At 36.5% G+C, this 19105-nt stretch overlaps 1 protein-coding gene across 16 annotated transcripts in view; it reads right to left on the minus strand.

The window, feature by feature from the left end:
* Positions 1–19105, minus strand: part of MYCBP2 (MYC binding protein 2) — a 204760-nt gene that overhangs the window by 133113 nt on the left and 52542 nt on the right. For 15 of the 16 annotated variants that reach the window (XM_075423340.1, XM_075423377.1, XM_075423419.1 and 12 more), the window contains exons 9-17: positions 17876–17949; positions 16553–16691; positions 15682–15758; positions 13330–13534; positions 10511–10675; positions 9624–9782; positions 8664–8868; positions 7810–7955; positions 5562–5663 (exon numbers count right to left, since the gene is read on the minus strand). In XM_075423340.1, coding sequence (XP_075279455.1) covers positions 5562–5663; positions 7810–7955; positions 8664–8868; positions 9624–9782; positions 10511–10675; positions 13330–13534; positions 15682–15758; positions 16553–16691; positions 17876–17949 — 1272 coding nt within the window. Of the gene's footprint in view, positions 1–5561; positions 5664–7809; positions 7956–8663; positions 8869–9167; positions 9223–9623; positions 9783–10510; positions 10676–13329; positions 13535–15681; positions 15759–16552; positions 16692–17875; positions 17950–19105 lie in introns of those variants that run through there. The other variant, XM_075423411.1, reaches the window with a different exon arrangement.

The raw sequence follows: 19105 nt of genomic DNA on the forward strand, positions 1-19105 counted from the left end.
CCTTTCCCCCTAGCTTTGAGATTCCTACATACGTTAGCTAGTATAATGGCCAAAAACCTAATTAATCATGTATGTTTCTACACACAGCATAGATTTTCTTGGTTTGGTTCTACTGTATTTATATGGACTTATCCCAGAATAGGTTCCCTTGTTACTTAAGAACCCCTGATGATCAAGGAGCATCTTTTGCTTTTGCTGTACCTCCATCTTGCAGATTCTTCCTTTAGTTGTCTTGCTATTGTTCCCACTTTTCACAGTCTCCTCTCAACTGGAGCTTCCATTTAATAGATACATTTTTGGTAAAAACTACTTTCTGCCAGGCCTCTGGTTGTGTTTAATATCCTACTTCCCAGTGTTTAGATTTACAGAAAAAATTACACCATGCTTTCCTGCTTTCAAAGCTAGAGGGGAGATACTGAGGCAGACCAGGAAAAGGCAAGAAAGGGGAGCGAGATGAATGACAAGCAGATTATGAAAGGTAAAAATGTTTGAAGATACAGAGGAAAGGTGGATGAAAACCAGGAGAAAATCCAACTCTGGAGCCCTCAGCATAGGAAAGACATGGAGCTGTTGGAGTGGGTCCAGAGGAGGGCCACAAAAATGATGTGAGGGATGGAGCACCTCTCCTATGAGCAAAGGCTGAGAGAGTCGGAGTTGTTCAGCCTCGAGAGGAGAAGGCTGCAGGGACACCTTATTGTGGCCTTCCACTACCTGAAGGGGGCCTGCAAGAATGCTGGAGAGGGACTTTTTACAAGGGCATGAAATGATAGGACAAGTGATAATGGCTTTAAAGTGAAAGAGGGTAGATTTAGGTCAGATATAAGGAAGAAATGCTTCATTACGAGGGTGGTGAGGCACTGGAACAGGTTGCCCAAAGAAGGTGTGGATGCCACTCCCTGGAAGTGTTCAAGGCCAGGTTGGACGGGGCTTTGAGCAACCTGGTCTAGTGGAAGGTGTCCCTGCCCATGGCAGGGGGGTTGGAACTTGATGATCTCTAAGGTCCTTTCCAACCCAAACCATTCTATGAATCTCTGATAGTTTTGCTGTATATTTAGGTTCAGCAATGAACAGTGTTACTAACAAACTGATTCCAAGCCAATAGTGGCTCGGGTCAATGTTAAACAGATTTACATGATACTCAGCTTGCCACAGCAAAACTAATTACTGAATTGGTTACACTTCAGGAAAATAAAAAATTGCCCAAATACAAGCAGCCTCAGATAATATTAACTCAATACACAACAGTTTTGATTAAATTTAATCAATTTCCTGTACGTGTTTTTGCTGTTTCAACGTATGACTGAAGGAAAATAATTTTCCCTTTCTGTAAGGGCATCAAAAGCCAAGTCTTGATTAATTACACACCAAGTCTGTATCTCAGTAATGATCATCTAAAGGTTTTTACATTATAGCCTGAAAAAGAGGAGTAGTGAAATACCAGTGAACCATGAGACCATTTATTCTCACCATATTAAAAGTTATTTCTGTGGTTTTTAGCTTACTATTTAAATATAATTTGTTTAAAAAGCTATTTGCACAGTCTCACAGCTTTCTGAAAAAAACAATTATCTTTAAATGATAAATTGAAATCTTTGACTACTTCTAAATTCCATTACTTCAAAATATCAATCTGAATATGTCGCAGGAACAGCTGTTGAGATTAGCTCATGCAGTAAATGGTAATCTTGGGTTCATTACATTAATTGTATAATGTGGCCCAGGCAGTTCTGTAACCTATTAAGGCAAAATTTAATGCCCCACAGACTAAAAAAATTGTTTGATAGGAAAGGAAGAACATTCAGAACATGGCTAGATTATTTTCAACACACAAAACCTCCTCATTATCATGGAAAATAATGAAGTGCAACTACTTCCATGCTCACTTCCCACCACTCCCATCAAGTTCTAAGAGAGCTTGAAAAACCGCAAATGTTTCTTTCTGTGGTGCATCAGCTCCTTCACTTCTCACCGGAACTGAGAGACAGTGAAAAGCTGGGACACATCCATCAATAATTATGTTGGGAAATAATGATTTAGTACAGAAGCTGTGAACACAGCTGGCTTTATTTCTCAAGAGGTCATACACCACTCAAAGATGTTGAGCTGATTTTGAGCCTTCTTCACTACTCTTATGATAACCACTAAGCTAGCAGAAAGAAGCAGCTGAGTGAAGTAGCTCTATCGCCATCACAGAAAAGAAGCAAAACTGGTCACCTGAACACACTATATGCACTTCTTGTACTGAAAAGAGCAGAGAAGTATAACCAATATTAAAATACTCTTAAGTTTCTTTAAATAATAGATTTATTCTCCCAACCTGAAACACTTTCTTCAACTGTTAGTTTTAAGGATCTATTTTGTCACTAAAATAAAATTCTTTGAGTGAAACAACACGAATAACTGATTCTAAACATACAAATTATTTACTGGTTACAATTCTACCATAGCAAATATAATCTAATTGGCTGTGCCTGCCATTTCAAGGTAAAAAAACCCAGTGAAATCTTCAGCATAAGCACCTAAAATTTCTGAAATTACTTACCACTCGGTGTGGTGCCGCTGAACAGCATATACACAGGTCCCTTACAACAGTAGCAGGCTATTTTGACTTGGAAGATGTTTGCGAGATGAGTTAACTGGTCTTGATTGAAAATATATCAACATTTAACTAGGTCATTGATACTGCAGCTATGAATGACTACTACTTCTTCCCAGAATACTGAAATTCATACTTTATATTTGCAGAAAAATGCAAATAAAGATGAGCATAGTCATCATCTTCCATACAAGAGCCCACAACTGACCTTGTGAAGGAGTTAAATGATTGCTGTACCTGCAGGCATAACAATCACTTTCTCTTTTAATTCAAGTAGATCACTGGAACTTATTTTTAAATCAGAGGTCACTCTTAACAGGACTAAATTTGGAGCACTGGTAAAGAAGCACAAACAATTAGACCCCTTAAAAACCTGCAGTGTGGAAACCAGTATACTTCCAGCACTTGTACTCTTCCATCTCTGTCCTAAACTTTACTCCTATTTCAACACATTCAATGGGCAAATAAGTGAGAGGTTTCTTTGTGATTTTTTGTTTTTGTTTGCTTGCTTGTTTTAGGAATGAAATATTCCTTTATTTACTTAAAAAGCTTTCATAGTCTTCTTGTTTGTAAGACATTCAAGATCTACTGAAAATACTTGCATTGAATAAAGGCCAGCAATTGTAACTAAAGAGTGATCAGCAACATTCAGTGATGGATCCTATTCCAGACTATCAAAAACTACACATGCTTTATTTCTCACTGATCTGGCATAAAACAACAAAAGCCACACATTAACACACTACAACTCAGAAATCATAATCCTGGCACACAAAACACTGTGTACCTGAAGGGAAGACCCTAACAGAGCTCATCTGGCCTTTAATTGACTAAGCAATGTTTTCAGAAAAGTGAACGGTTGAAACCTTTCTGTGGATCTCTAAATAGCTATCACATTAGCAAGGATTTGTTCAGTTACATAAGCAGAAATACTAGAACTTTTTGGGAAAATTAAGCAATCTGCCTATTATTTTGAACATTAGCATAACTAAGTTTCTCCAGGTTGCAAAACCTTTTGCACAGCAAAATGAAAATCTAGTAGATTATTTAAATGTTCTCGGTCTCTCTATTATGAGTTCAAGAATGGTGCTATTCTTTCCACCAACTCATGGAAAACTGAAGCATTTGGATGGAGAAGCAACAAAACTCCAACTTTTTCATCCAATTATGTAAATTAAGATTGATTATCAAATCACATTTTCATACCTGATTATGTAAATCAAGATCTCTAAGTATTTGTGAAACTATTCCCAGCTTTATTACATAAGTCATTCTGAACTGAAACAGGAGACTAATCTCCAACCCTTCCAGCTAGACATACCCACTACCTCCAGTAGCCACATAGGTATGAAATTTCAATGTTCTCTTGACAGACAATATAATATGGGTGTGTGCAACAAGCGGGCCAGCAATATCCTTTTAGCTACAGTCCCTATACACCTATCAAATCAAAAATAACAACACATTCCTGATACTGATCACCCAAGATTCTATTAGATCCAGCAAAACAACTTTTTTTTTTTTTATGAGAGACAGATGGCATACCAAAGGGTTAAGCTGCTTTGTTTCTACTTCTAACCACACAAATAAAATCAAATTGAAATGTTCCTCTGCTGCTTTGTTTGCTTTTATTCCTCCTCCTTCAACTGAAATTTACCTCCCAGCTCTGTCATCATTACCATTCTGGGCTGAGCAGCTTTCAATAATACCCAGGCATTCAATGAAGATTTAAGAAAAAATGATTGTTAGCTGTGCCTAATATTTGCCAGCAGTATGCAATGAAGCTCCAACAGGACCTACACAAAGGAAGAAAAAAGGCTTCGCCTTTCCACCTCATAGCTAACCACAAATATTCAAAGAAAAATTAATATTCCATCCTTTTCCACATGCACAGGAAACTACAAGCTTTCTCTTCCTTGTTGCTCCTTATTTGTGGTAAGGCCCGTAATTTCTTATATGCAAGTGAAATAAAACCACAATTTGGCCCACAAGGTTCACCGACATGCAGTCTCGGAACTAAGTTTGACCACAATGCGCATTTTGTATCTGAGTAAAACCAGTATCCAATTCCTACACGGAGAATCAAAATGGCATTTACTAACACAGCAGAACTTGAAGAGCACAACATTCCAATAAAATTGTTCCTCTTCTCAACACTCAATAATCTTACCAACCATATCATCGTGCTTCACTAAAATATTATGCTTCATATCAGTCTAAATCTCTCAACTTTTATTATTTACCAAATTAAGACACTGAGGTATTTCAAAATGAGTACTGAAAACATGCTAAGGTGTATACTGTTTGTGTGGAAAATCAACAATAATTCCTGAGGCAGATAATACATGAGGCAAGAAAAATCTGAAATAATGAAGTGTTTTTGGTTTGGTTTTGTTGTGGTTTTTTTTGTTTTTTCTTTTTTTTTTTTTTTTTTTTTGGGGGGGGGTGAGGAATTAATTCAGTCAGTGTGTCCATTTTTTCACACTATTCAAATACAGAAAAGTTCATTTTATAAACCAAGAAATTCTGCTATTATCCAGCAGAAATTCAATAATGTATAATAATTAAATAAATCATATTATAGATAACTAGCACTGGACAGGCTTGCAGTCATTTCAGTGCTTCATACAGAGGCACATAAACCCTTCAGATAAAGAAAAATTAGCATCTAGGCATTAAAAAACTATTATTCAACTAGGAAACAGCAAAAAATGAAAATTGACTATGAACATGATATAAAATACTGCTCTTCATTAAAATTCTGATTCTTATGAGCAGACTTTGTTAAATATACAAATTTTTCACAGTTTTACAAAAGTATGCTAAATAACATAAGCTATTTAGGTTCCTATTTTTGTTTGGTTACTCTGTTGGCTCACTGGAGCAAAACTAATTAATTTCTGTTCTTAGAAAACAGGCTAAGAAGTTTGCTTAAACTATTCAAGCCTCTCAACAAGTCACTTACCTCTTCCTTCTTCCAATCTATGTCTCCTATTTACACGTTGCCGCTTTTCTTCTTGCCGTAACTGAAGGTGTTCTTCAATATTAACTCCAGGAACAGGGACAGCTACATAGATTAAGCAAAATATGTAAAATTATCTTTAAAAATTGTTATGATGGTAATAAAACCTAGAAGTAAATGAAACTGAAGCTTACTTACTATCTGCTCTTGACATGGCCCTGACACAAACTTCAGAAATAAAGGAGCTGAGTAAATTTGGAGCAGAGTTTTAGGCCTTATCTCTGAATTTCCTGGTTTTCATAAATCTGCCACAATTCCAATATCACTGAATAGTATTTAGTACTACTTTCTATTAGGCATATTTATATTTATATTTAGTTATGTGTTGCCATGGTTATCGCAATTTCCCCCAAAAAAGTTTAACAAAGATTATTAAAACAGGCATAAAATTGCTCATGTTTTAAAAATGTTTAAACAAGATTAGATATTTTTTAGTTTAGGAATACTTTACCACTATATGCTCTGTGCTTACTAAGAAGCATGCAGTTACTTTAATGCACATATACATGTGTATGTACATCTGACTTATTTAAACTAGCTAATTTTACTAGGAATTTGAAACTAACTGCTAAGCACTTTTTTAAACAGGAAACCTGACTTGAATGAACGCAAGAATAAAAACTACTACAAGCACTACCTTTTTCCAATGTTTTTTCAGCAAATTGCCAACAACCTAAAAAAAATATACCTTGCCCCCAAGAACAAATTAAAACTCCACCTGGAAGCACTGCCACTTTTCTCCAGACAAATGTGGTCAACGCCCTTACCTCAAACTATGCCAGGCCCAACACATGACCAAGAGCTGTTGTCTATGCTGCTAGAAGACGAGTTAGCAAAGCAGAGGTGAGCACAGAAACCTTAACTCCCCTCTGGTCATGCAAGTGAATGAGCTGTGAAGCAGAGCTGCTACTGCCACATTCACCATCAGTACAAACCTACTCTGTGATAGCCATATACAAGCAAATTACGTTTAGAAATATCAATGCAGAAGTATTAGGACTACACTGTGAGGTTAGTGTCAACTTATTAAGAGAACCACTTATAGTTTTTATTTAACTTTTACTTGGGGAAAAAAAACCCCACACTCAAAGTACTGCATATAATTTTCCATTACTACTATTCCCTCCCCACCCCGGTAAATTCGTGAGCCATATATTTTAAGTCTTGCATCTGATTATTTTCTGGGTTTTTTTCTATACCAGATACTATATCCGCACATCCATGCAGGGTTAAGGGCTCTATGTAAAACTAAATATAAAAAAAAAGGAAGGAAAGCCTGTTCTCCAAAAATCTGTAATTGCCCAGTTGCAAGTACAGAGAATACAGTATTTAAAATGCTGTGATAATAGATCTCACAAGGCAAGCTCCCAAACTGTATTTCCCAATAATCATACCAGCTGGTATTTTTTCCCCTAAAGTGGGTATTTTTCATAAAATAGTTTGGGTTGGAAAGGACCTTTAAAGGCCATCTAGTCCAATCCCCCTGCAACGAGCAAGGACATCTTCAACTAGACCAGGTCACTCAGAGCCCCATCTAACCTGTATTTTTGGGGAGGGAAGGTGGACTGGGAGGTGTTTGGGGTTTTTTTAAAGTAATTTCCACATCCCTGGCAGCTCTTTCTCTCTAAAGATTTCAAGTGAAAAAAGAAAAGGTTTTCAAGAAACAATATTCCCCATACTTGATGTGACTGCAAAAACATTGATAAAAAGATTATAGAAAAAAAAATCAGGCTATCAAAAAACGACAAGAACAACTTCCTAGTATCAGCATTAGTAACATAACCACACACGTCAATGGCACACATCTATAGTAAAACATTTCACTTGCCAGAACGATCCCACTTTGCTACCTCACCAATAAATAAATCTGCCTGGTAAGCATCATTTTATCCATTTTAACAATATTATACTAAAACTGTCCTGTAAGTCCAGAAGTTCAGTAATTTGACTGGAAAGAAAGAACTGCATTAGTTAAGATACAAAGTTTTATCATACAGAATAATCAAAATGCTAACCGAAATATTAACTGAAAAGCACAAATCTATTCCTAAACTAGCCTGTTATTCTGGTTCAAGTTTCAAAAATCAGCAGTGTGATTGAGTTTATTAAAGAGTGCAGAGATGTACTGAAGGAAAAAAGGTGCAGTAAGACAGAAAATTAAAAGCCATCTTGCTAATTCTGTATCACTTACCCAGCAAGAGATCTAAAGGTATCATCTCCTTTACAGCATCAAGGATTCCTCTTTGCCTTGCTTCCTGGCCATCCAGTTCTCTAGCACACGCCTTGCAGCAGCCACATACCGCGCAGCCCGACTCACCTGAGCCACAGCCACAGATTCTGCAGGAAACAGAGTTGCTTTATCACTGTCTTTTATTTTCATGTATTACTGATGCCTTGGTAATTAAATCATACATTATATAGTTTATTCTCTCTGTGGACATGCAATTTTTCCTGAGATAGACAGAAGTATAGGTAGTTTAAACCCTAGCTGCTGTTGCACGGTGCCAGAGAGTATACACTGACCATAAATATCTGAATTGACTTCTCAGCATTAACTTTTCTCGATTTAATTAAGTATACACCACATGAAAACATGAACAAGGAAACAATGAGAACATGCAATGCCGAAGAAACAGTAAAGGCAAATGTAAAGCAGTGGCCCTTTATGCAGCTCAGCCCTGAAGTAAGTGATAACAGCAACTGGAACAGCAAGATAAAAAATTTCCATCGTAGGATGAAGAAACGCTATCCCAAAGCCAGCAGCTCTGTCAAGAGACAGATTATATTAGGGTTCATATTCAACAGCTTCTAGTAAAGAACTATACACTAAAGAAGTGTAAAAAAAATGCATTTAAATCACCTGCAACCATTACAAGCTATTCACAAAAATTTTAACCTACTTCTGATTTTAAAAGCATAGACTCTTTTTACATATAACGTTACCTTAGACTGAAGTTTAAGAACAGATCAGCTCAGTTTTACATTCAACAGGTGCTTTAGCCATTGAACACACTACAGCAAGTGTACTTCCATATGTTTGCTTACCCTCCAGGCACTCTGTCAGGACGCCCACTACTAACACAGCTAGCTCCATAGCCTGTGCAATCTCCACATACAGTGCACACCATACACTGCTCCAGCTTCCATTTATGCATGCCTGGAGGACACATCATGGACTTCTCGTCTTTTTCATCCAGTTCCTCTTCTAGGTCTTCATCCATTGCTGTTGCCATGTTCTCAACTCCAAAACCTAATTAAGACATTGAAACAAGAAATAGCTTTTTTCTGTGCCCAACAGTGGCTACCGAGAAAGCTCTGAAGAACAACTCACAGATCAGACTTTAAAAGGAATGACTAGGCATGCCTGATTTGCATAGTCAGCAAGCACAACAACACTTTTGAAACCTCTCTGAGCATGTGCTAGGGTATGTATCTAGGTTTCACAACTAAAAGGGAAATGAAACATTCATATTCAGTATACAAGTAACAGGTCATTTACTTGCCACGTATCAAATACTCCAGTCTGGCAAAGGTGAATAGATTTCATACCTCTATTTAGGAGTAACGGAAATGGTCAGTTGTATGGAGAGAGTGTTGACTCGCATTCATGCCCTGTTTAGGCAAACAACAGCCTCAAGACTGAATGCAAACAAGCAAAGGTAGAAACTTTTTCTTACTAGGACAATGGCAGATAGTACGACAAGCAGTGATGAGGTTTGGTTTTATTAATCTGTTTTAAAGAAAAGCTTTTTCACTGATAAAAAAAATAATTGAGGTTTGGGGTTTTTCTCTTTTTAGCATAACTAAGTTCATTAGTATGTGAAGAACACCAAATACCAGACAGTTGAAGTGAAAGCAGCCACACCTGTTGGGTTTTTTTACCACATTGCATGTATTTAAGCTTTAGTGGTGGAATTATATTTTATAATAAAATGCTTAGCTATGTTTTCACTTCTGGTATTTTCCAGCACACACAACAAAAGGAAAAATCTAGGTGTCTCACACCTTTTCCTCCCTGGCTCATGGAGCCTGTGTCTCGTCCACACTGTCCTTTATTATTTACGCCAAAAGTCCAAACTTCTCCATTCTTCATTAACACACAGGTGTGAGCTTTGCCCATGGCTACCTGAGTCACAAAATGGCCTTTCAAATCTGTTACTAAACCTGTAAGACATGAAACAGTTGAGTGGTAAATTGCACTTTGTACCTGAGATGGAAACTTCAGCGATATAACAGAATTGCTAGTGGATACTCAGAATTTTTAAATTAACCGCAAGGGAGAAAACCAGCAGATATAAAAAACAAGTCCTCGAATAAGAAGTGAGGGGAGAATTAGGCCTAGACCATTTGTCTTGCAAACAAAGGAAAGCCAAAATCAAACCAAACCCTGCTGAAAATCACTTGTTCTGAAAAACAATTCTAAAGGAGTCATAACGCAATTGGAGTTTATTTGTTTAATATTTTATTTAAACTGAGATGGCACTGGACCACCTGCAAATTCAAGACATGCTGTCTTGTGAGCACAGAAATGTGTAAGGCCTGGTTTCCTGCAGCCTTAATTCATAACAAAACTTGTCTCATTTCTGTGAGTTTTCCCTGTGTGGCCTTCTAGCGTCAGATTAATACAACACATGATTTTTTTTTTTTTCCTCTCCTTAGTGGAAGCATTCATTTGGGTATTTATCACCAGTGGTGCCATATATTTTTACAGAATTTAGAGAAACTGTCTTCTCTTTCTATCCTTCTGTCATATTTGGCTGAATCAGCAGAAATTCAGAAATCTATTAGGAGAGTAAGAAACACACAAACATCATTTCCACAGGCTAAAAACTTCCAAACTAATTTCAATTACGCCAGCTGAGAAATCACATAAAAGACAAATATTAACTTACTTGTGCTATCAGAGTAAATGGCATCTTTTCCAAACATGTAGAGTTCTCCATCTTTTGAAATTACAGAACTACTTCCATTATTGCACGCTGTAGATATGACAATCTTTCCTTCCATTTTAATAATTTTTTTAGGCTTATATGGTTTTGACTGTCGTCTGCTTTTAGCTTGAAATAAATAAATAAATTGCAAGTCATTCTACCAAAAAAACCTTCAAAGGCACAATAACATTGGTTTTATAATCAGGGGTTACTTTTCATACTGCTACTGAAAAAAAAAAATCTACTTGTATGATCTCCCATTTTTACTGGATTACACTGGATTCTCTCAAAAAATCCATTAGCAAGCAAAGTTATGATGAGATAGGTATCTTTCAGCAATGATTCTTCAAGTTTTTTCTTTTACATATATACGTCGAATTAACTTTTTGAACTTTACAAAGCAGTGCGTAGTACAAAAAGTCCTCACTGCCATCTTAGAGTATATATGACAATATATGCACAAAGAAATCTTTCACAAATTTCTTTCACAAAGAAATGTTACAGAAGTTCATTTATCTTAAGAAAAATATTAAATACTCTATTTATTAAAAACACGTTTAGAAAACCTTTGAATTACAACAGACTCCTACAAGTCAAAAAAAGGGAAGAAAAAGTACTAAAAACCCCCACCCCAAAACCACTGTTTGCGATCTGGCCTCAAGCAAAACAATAACAACACAGCTAAAGACTGGATAAAACAACTAACAGCTGCTATGACTGCCTGTGAATTTTTGCCTAAGCCAGAAAACTGCCAGCTGCCTTCACTTGCTGACAACTACCAACTTTTTACAGAGAACACACACACACCCTGCTGACAGCAACATAGTCTCCCTGCCCAGGTTTAAAAGAAACCAGGGACAAAAATTAAAACTTGTGCACATCTACTCTGAGCCAAATTAGAGAGTGACAAAGGGAACCAGATTAGTCAGAAGAGAGTTTAACTTCTAAAAAAACTCAGAAAGACCTTGATCAGATCCTTGAGCAGATTCTTCAGTAAGAAGATCCAGTAAGCACTAGATCTCCTCACTTTAATTTTGTTTGTTTAACCTAAAGCAGTGACAGCAAATTACTTCTGTGTCACCTGAAACTGTTGATTAATTAAATATAAAACAAAAATGATCAGTTTCACTGTATTCTGGATAACTTCCCAATAACTGCACAAAGAAATCCTGAAATTTGTGCTTTTAAATGCATTATCTGAAATCTTTTTGTTTGAGTGCCTTAAATTTACTCTACATTTCCTGGACAAAGTGGTATGATTCTGTCTCACACAGTTTTCAGTAGATTTGCGTGTAAGAAGACTCTACAAAGTTTCTATAGCACATACAAAGTTTGTTCTCAGGATTTTTGCACAGGAGTAGTACTATTAACCTCCTCTCCCCCGAACACATTTAAGAATCTACTCCATATACATTGCCAAAACTTAAAGTATGTTCTTGCCTGTATTTTAGTTATATCACATAGGAAAACCCATACATTCTTGCAGAATACTGGCAGTGTGGTTAATCTTTCATCAGAACAATGAGTTAAATATGCTTTGTTTCTGCATGAGCTATGCCATACTTCACATATGCAGCCCACTGAGATTTTGTTAACTTTCTTGAGAGGTAAAATTCCTGCACAGTTGATTGAGGCATAGCTGGACTCCACCGCTGCTGTTTATCAAGATTTTAAATCTATTTAAAATTTCCATTTTAAGTAAGTTTTTTAATTCTAACCGTTTACTACTACCTATAGACTTGAATTTTATACAAACATTTGAGTGTTATTGACCATGTTTCTAACTGACTGCATCAAGGCACAAAAATTTCAGTCTTATTAAAGCTGTGTTTAAATTTTATGGCTAGCAGACTAAACTTTTTCTCACACCTTCTTTGTGAAAAATATATTAACAGTAACATCAAACTACACTACCAAAACAGAACATTGTTGAGAGATTAATCTGAATTTGAGTTAGGCTTACAATACTATATGAAAATGCTATCTATGAAACATACGTTACATTATACTATTAAAATGTAAACATCATAAGGCTGACAACTCACAAAAATCACCTTAGTTTTAAGACCGTCAGGAGCTAGGTATTCATCAAAACACATTCTTTACCTTTTTTTAGCATTAATCTACCACAGCAGTTTGTTTCTTGAAGTGAAATATTTAATTAAATATCACAGCAGAGCGCATCTTTAGGGCACCTACAGCCATCTTTCATTCTCTTATAAAGTGTATTTCAACCTAAACACACAACTGTAGAGATCAAAACTAGGAAAACTATTAATTTTATATTGAAGAGGCATTTGTTAGTCTGAAGATCAAATTAATCTGTCTAATGTCTGAAGAGTTCTGCTTGATCAAGTACTGGAGACTGTGCTTCTACAATTTCTAATCAATGTACCTCTCCATTATGCAGAGACATCAGCTGGCAAAACACCCATTTCCAAAGTTCTTTGAAACAACAGTCAAGAGGGAAAAGTTTGGCTCTTCCATTTTTCAGAAAGAGTCCCAGGCAGACAGCACGGACTCTTGAACAAACTTGATTTTTCTCAGAACAGCTCTAAAATAGTGCTCCCACCACACAATCCAAACTGTGATAGAACCGAGATCAGTATCTCCAGCTGGGGGAGGCAGGGGCACTGGCTGTCAGGACCTGTGGCTGCCGCAAAATTCAAACCCAATGGCATGCCTCCATGTTCTTGAAAAACACTTAAAATCTTCTTTCCAAATTGTAAGCTGGTTAATAGGCTTTTATCAACCATAGATCAAGCAAGCATAATACATACTCGATTCGCCATCCTCTCCTTTACTAGCAGAACCTGTGAAGAATATGCTTCCATCCTCAGCAACAAGTAAGGCATGTGAGCCATCATGTCCAACAGAGAACTGAACGATCTTTGGGGATTTTGTGATTGGGAGTTCAACCCATTTTCCTGCTGAAGGACCACCTTGTTTGATTCCGAGGCTCTGATATTTGCCAGTATAATAAATCTAGGAGAAAACAGTTTATCATTTTCAGTTATGCCACAGCACTTCAAACTTGCATCATTTTTTAAAGTTGCAATGTTTTTAAATCCTGTCATTTCAAACCATACAGAACTTTTCCTGACATTATCTACACCACTTCAATAGCTCTGTCCTAAGCTTACAAATTTTGACTTAATGGGGTAAACATTCTGTTTAGATTCTGTTTGTTTTGAAACGTGCTTTCTACTGTGCCACATAATTAGTTTTCATACGTAATTGTTTGGCTAGATGAGCTAACACACAAGAAAAAATTGTTCAGAAGAAACTACTCAGAGGAAACAGAATATTTAAAATAAATGTCTGGTCTGTGTAAAAATGAGATGTTATTATAACAATGATTAAAAATATCAATTTAATATTAATTTTAACATGCTTCAACACATTTGAAAAACTTATTTTCAGTAAATGCACAGTGGCCACTGAATATACAGACAGTAAGACAGAAAAACATCATGGAATCATTCAGGTTGCAAAAGACCTCTAAGATAATCAAGTCCAACTGTCAATGCAACACCACCATGCCTACTAAACCGTGTCCTGAATTGCCACATCTACACGCTTTTTGAACACCTCCAGGGATGGTGACTCCACCACTTCCTGGGCAGCCTGTTCCAATGTCTGGCCACTCTTTCAGTAAATAAGCTAACACCCAATCTAAACTTCCCCTGATGCAACCTGAGGCCATTGCCTCTCGTCCTATTGCTAGTTATTTGGGAGACGAGACCAACACCTGCCTCACTACAACCTCTTTTCAGGTAGTTGTAGAGAGCGATAACGCCCCCCTCAGCCTTCCCTTCTCCAGACTAAACAACTCCAGTATCCTCAGCTGCTCCTCATAAGACTTGTTCTCTAGACCCTTCACCAGCCTCGTTGCTCTTCTCTGGACATGTTCCAGCACCTCAACGTCCTTCTTGTAGTGAGGGGCCCAAAACTGAACACAATATTCAAGTTGCAGCCTCACCAGTGCCAAGTACAGTACATAGGCACAATCACTTCCCTCCTCCTGCTGGCCCCACTGTTCTTGATAACAAATATTTCACAGGAAAAAACACAAAATTAACTATATGGTCTAAAAAATTTCCTCTAGAACCACACTACTCAACAGTACTATAAAATCAGTATGTTCACATATGTGGACACCTAAAGCCATCTTTCAGTGTCTTATAAAGTGTATTTCATACCTAAACACACAACTTTAGAGATCAAAACTAAGAAATTTGTTAATTTTATACTGAAGAGGCATTTTTGCTAGTTCAAAGACCAAATTAATCTGTCTCCTCTAATGTCTGAAGAGTTCTGCTTGGTCAAATTCTGTTTCATACTATTACATTTTACTAAGAAAAAATAATTACATTTATGAATATTTTAACCAGTCTCACTATTCTACTAAAGGTAGAGGAAGGCCTTCACTCCAATAAAGCTACACAATCCTGAACACTGGAAAACAAAGAACTATGCTTACATGCATAAAATAACATTAGCTTCCCAAATCAAAATAGAAACACAGTAAAAGTAAAAAGTTATAGTGACAGTAAGAAAAGTAATTTCTAAGTGTCAACGAATATGCATATACCTCTGAAAAACAGTCTCCACTGAGCAGAACCAATAAATCAAATCATTAAGAATGAGTTTAAAAAAAAAAAAGTTGAAAACTTTGCACAGGTGAAATCAACAATTCTCTGAAGGATCAGAAAAATCAGGCTGGGATTTAAATAAATGACAATGGTCAAACTGATTATGGCAAGTTATGAGTAAAAAATTTTGCAAATTTGCTACACATTATCATCTGTAGACAAAAGGTAATCTCTCTCCTCCAAATCTAAAACAAAGCCCCACGTCGTCTCGAAGTAAGATTGACCGTAGAAATTCCTATAAATTCAATTCACAGATATCTCAATGGTTCCAGCAACATCTGCTTAGGTTTTCAAATAACAATGTGCCTTTTTCCCTTTAAAGTGGGGTCTGAAAATGTATTTAAATACAGTCATATAAATTCATTCTAGCATACTAAAAAGAAAAAAAAGGATTGTGGAAAATAGTAATTGAGTTAAAAAAAACATGTAGAAATACATCGATGCAACTTGCTATTTAATACAGAATGCTTTCAGTACCTTTCCACTCGCAGTTTTCATCAGCGCAAACTCCCTTCCAGCACCAAGGACAGCGGATTCCTCATCAAACCCCGTACCTGTGCGGGCAAGGTTGCGTTAACCAAATGGTTTAACCAAACGGTTTAACCAGGCAGTTTCACGGACCAGTTTACAGACCTAACCCTGCCAGGGAGAGTTTGTCATAACACGCGTTCTAAGAAAGTTACAAGTGAAACAAAGTTTTGCTGCCACAAGAAGGCTTACTGGTCTAGATCTGGCAGAGTTATTCAAAGAAGAAAAAAGCACCAGCATAAGAGCTACGGCACTTGGTCAGACAAAAGGTCTATGTAGTAAAATTTGCTTTTGTTGTGATAGTGCCGAAAGGAGCCATCTAACAGAGCAACACAACACAAAGCAAAGGCCAAGTGATATTTCTCCAAAACACCTTCGTAGACATGAACAATTTTGCATCTTAAATTCTGATGCAAAGGTAGTTTCCACATATTTGGTATCTTTCAATACATTTGCTTGCTATTAATACAGCCAGCAGTCCTTTTAACTAGTTTTGTTAATTTTGACCCACAACAATGAGTTCTATAGCTTAACTATGTGTTATACAAGCCCTACTATGAAGTCCAAGCTTCAAACAATTATATGTCTATTAAACAACCAGTGGAAAACACTGGAAAACCATACATAGTGCTATAGACAGAAAGGTGGTTCAAAATGAGTGTATGAGTTACTATGAGTCAAATAATGCTTAAAACCACATGTTTATAATGGACCTACACCTTTCTCCACATAATAAAGGCAAACAAAAGGAAGGGCAGTGTTTCAGTTTTATTATTTGAATTATTGCGCTTGTTACCAACCTTCAAAGAAGAGGACTTACTGATAATGTGCAAGTCTTTTTCCAGATCAAACAATGAGATACCACAGGCATGTAAGCATTTTCTTGCAAGCTTGAGCTGCAGTTCTTGTTGCAGTACTGGCTCAGTACTTGTTGCAAATATTCGCACTACAAAGCCATCCTGCAATAAAGTAAAAAATCTGCTTTATACTGTATAAAATGCACTAACTTACTTTTCATTGTCTACGTGCATCAGTATATTACTATTTCAGAGTAAATCATCAGAGGACACATTAATAAAGTAACATTTATTATAGAGGAGAAAAGAAGAAACTGCCAAACTGGATGAGCTGAAGATAAGCCTCTGACAGATCTTAAACATACACTGAATTCTATGAAAACGCCATGAAAATAGTCAGTTGCTATGGAAATAGTTAACTCTGAACTTCACTACAGAATCTTGCTTTTATAACTATTTACATCTATCTTCTAAGCCCTCAACCTCTCCTGATTCAGAACCCAAAAGCGTGCATGCAGTTTTAACAGTGAGTGCTTTGACGAGTACCTAAAACAGGATTCTGTTTACAAGTGCAGATGAAGTGTCTTCATCTGGCCACGTGAAAAAAAAAAAATTGTTTTGTTAGCAGCAAAATGGATTAATCATGATTTTGTTACAGTTGCATGTCTGGCATCTCTTGCCAACACTGTCTCACCCCACTCCTGCCCCATCCCTGGTTTACAGCTTTCTCAATGTTAAAAAACATTGACCACTCCAGAACTAAGAATGTAATAACTGTTTGCCAAACAAAACATAGAACAGCTACAACTGTTTTGTCCCTAGCAGAAGCACATATTCGGATTTCCACAACTTTGGCCAACAGGCATTTTTTATACAAAAATCTATTGGAATGTAGTATCTTTCACACCTCTTCTACTAAATCTGGCTGAAATTCCCCAACAAGTACCAAAGCAACTACAGGAAATTAAATTAGAAAAAAAATATTATAATTAAGCTCCAAGAAACTTATCCCACAGACACCCCGTAGAATAACATGTTAAAAAGCCATTATTCCATGTATAAGATTTTTTCCTCCAAAAGAGCAAAGTCCTTCTTTAAAACTTCTCTGAAAAATAAAAAAAAAAAATCTGAAAAATCCATCACAAATCAAAATTGTGTGGATAAATACCAAAATACTGCTCCTTTATACACAAACATGGCAGTTTCTCATTTTCTCTAGTTACATGGATTTCTTCCTTAGTTATGTTAGCGAAGAAAAAGCCAAACATTAAGCAAAAAGGGAGCTGTAAGTATTGTAAAATGATTCAGCTGAGAAGAATAGTTTGCCCATCATATGTAACACTTACATCTCTAGATGCAGCTATTTGATTAATATATTCACCATCAGTGAAAAGGATATTCTGCCCTTCAGTACGACAATCTGTGAGAGAAAGATGAAGTGTACTGCATTAGTTTATATGAACACACATACAACTGTTCTCTGCTTCTGTCTAATTCATTCTCACTACAATCAGACTACGAGAGTTCCAAAGAGAGATCACAGTGTTCTGATATTGTATGCTAGGATCTCCTCTCTCATAAAAAGCATATAATACTTCTTTGTTCCTTTAAGAGTTATTAGAGCACTTTTCATTTTATGAAATGTGTGAGTTACCCCAACATTTAACTGCAAAGGCAGTCAGTATTCACCTGTGAGGGGTATTCTAAACTATTATAACACAATTACGCTCTACTTTTTTTAGGCGTGTTAGTCTTCCTCCTTCCACACAGCCTTGGTTTTTTGGTTTTTTTTTGGGTTTTTTGGGGTGGTTTTTTTTTTTTTTGAAGTAAGGGCCATTATCTTTACAGAAAAGTTTCCTCAGTCCAGTACATAAAACCTACAGAAATAAACAGAATCAAAATTTTCATTATTCATCTCATTTTTTCCATTGTTTATGAATTTCACCAAACTACTGATTGAAAATCCAGGTTTTCTGGAAAACTATAAAGCATATACGTGAATGCATCACACGTTTACTGAAAACAGGTCAGCTATTTCTGAGAAAAAGAGGTTGGGAAAGAATTCTGCCCTTCTTAGGGGGGAAAAAAGAAACTCTACAAGTTTAAAAGTATGTCCCTACACCATCTCTTCTTCCCTTCCTCCTCTGCTGACGGAGCTACTAACAAAGAGATTGATTTTATATGGCTTGTAAGGTGCTTGTTTCATTGACTACACAGAGACCTCTTCCAAAAATATTACAGGGTAGCTACTTTACACTCTAAACATCTGCCTCATAACCTGAAAAAAGATCTAGTATCAGTTATTTTGTTGAACAAATACAATGCTAAATGAAGCATGCATAATATCCTTCTGACATAACCAGCAAGTCTGCTATTTTTTGCTACTTACCCAGTAAACACAATACAGCTGAAAAAACCCCACAGTATTCACAAACCCATCAACTCGTTTACTTTTTTCGGCTATACTGCCTGGTCCAATACAGTATGTTACCAGGAATGGAATATGCATTAGGTGGCCTTCTCTAATTGTCACACGTTGAAGTTACAGACCTACAGCAGACAGCCTCCCCCTCAGA

Source organism: Opisthocomus hoazin, chromosome 1, assembly GCF_030867145.1.
Source record: "Opisthocomus hoazin isolate bOpiHoa1 chromosome 1, bOpiHoa1.hap1, whole genome shotgun sequence".
Classification (NCBI taxonomy): Eukaryota; Metazoa; Chordata; class Aves; order Opisthocomiformes; family Opisthocomidae; genus Opisthocomus; species Opisthocomus hoazin.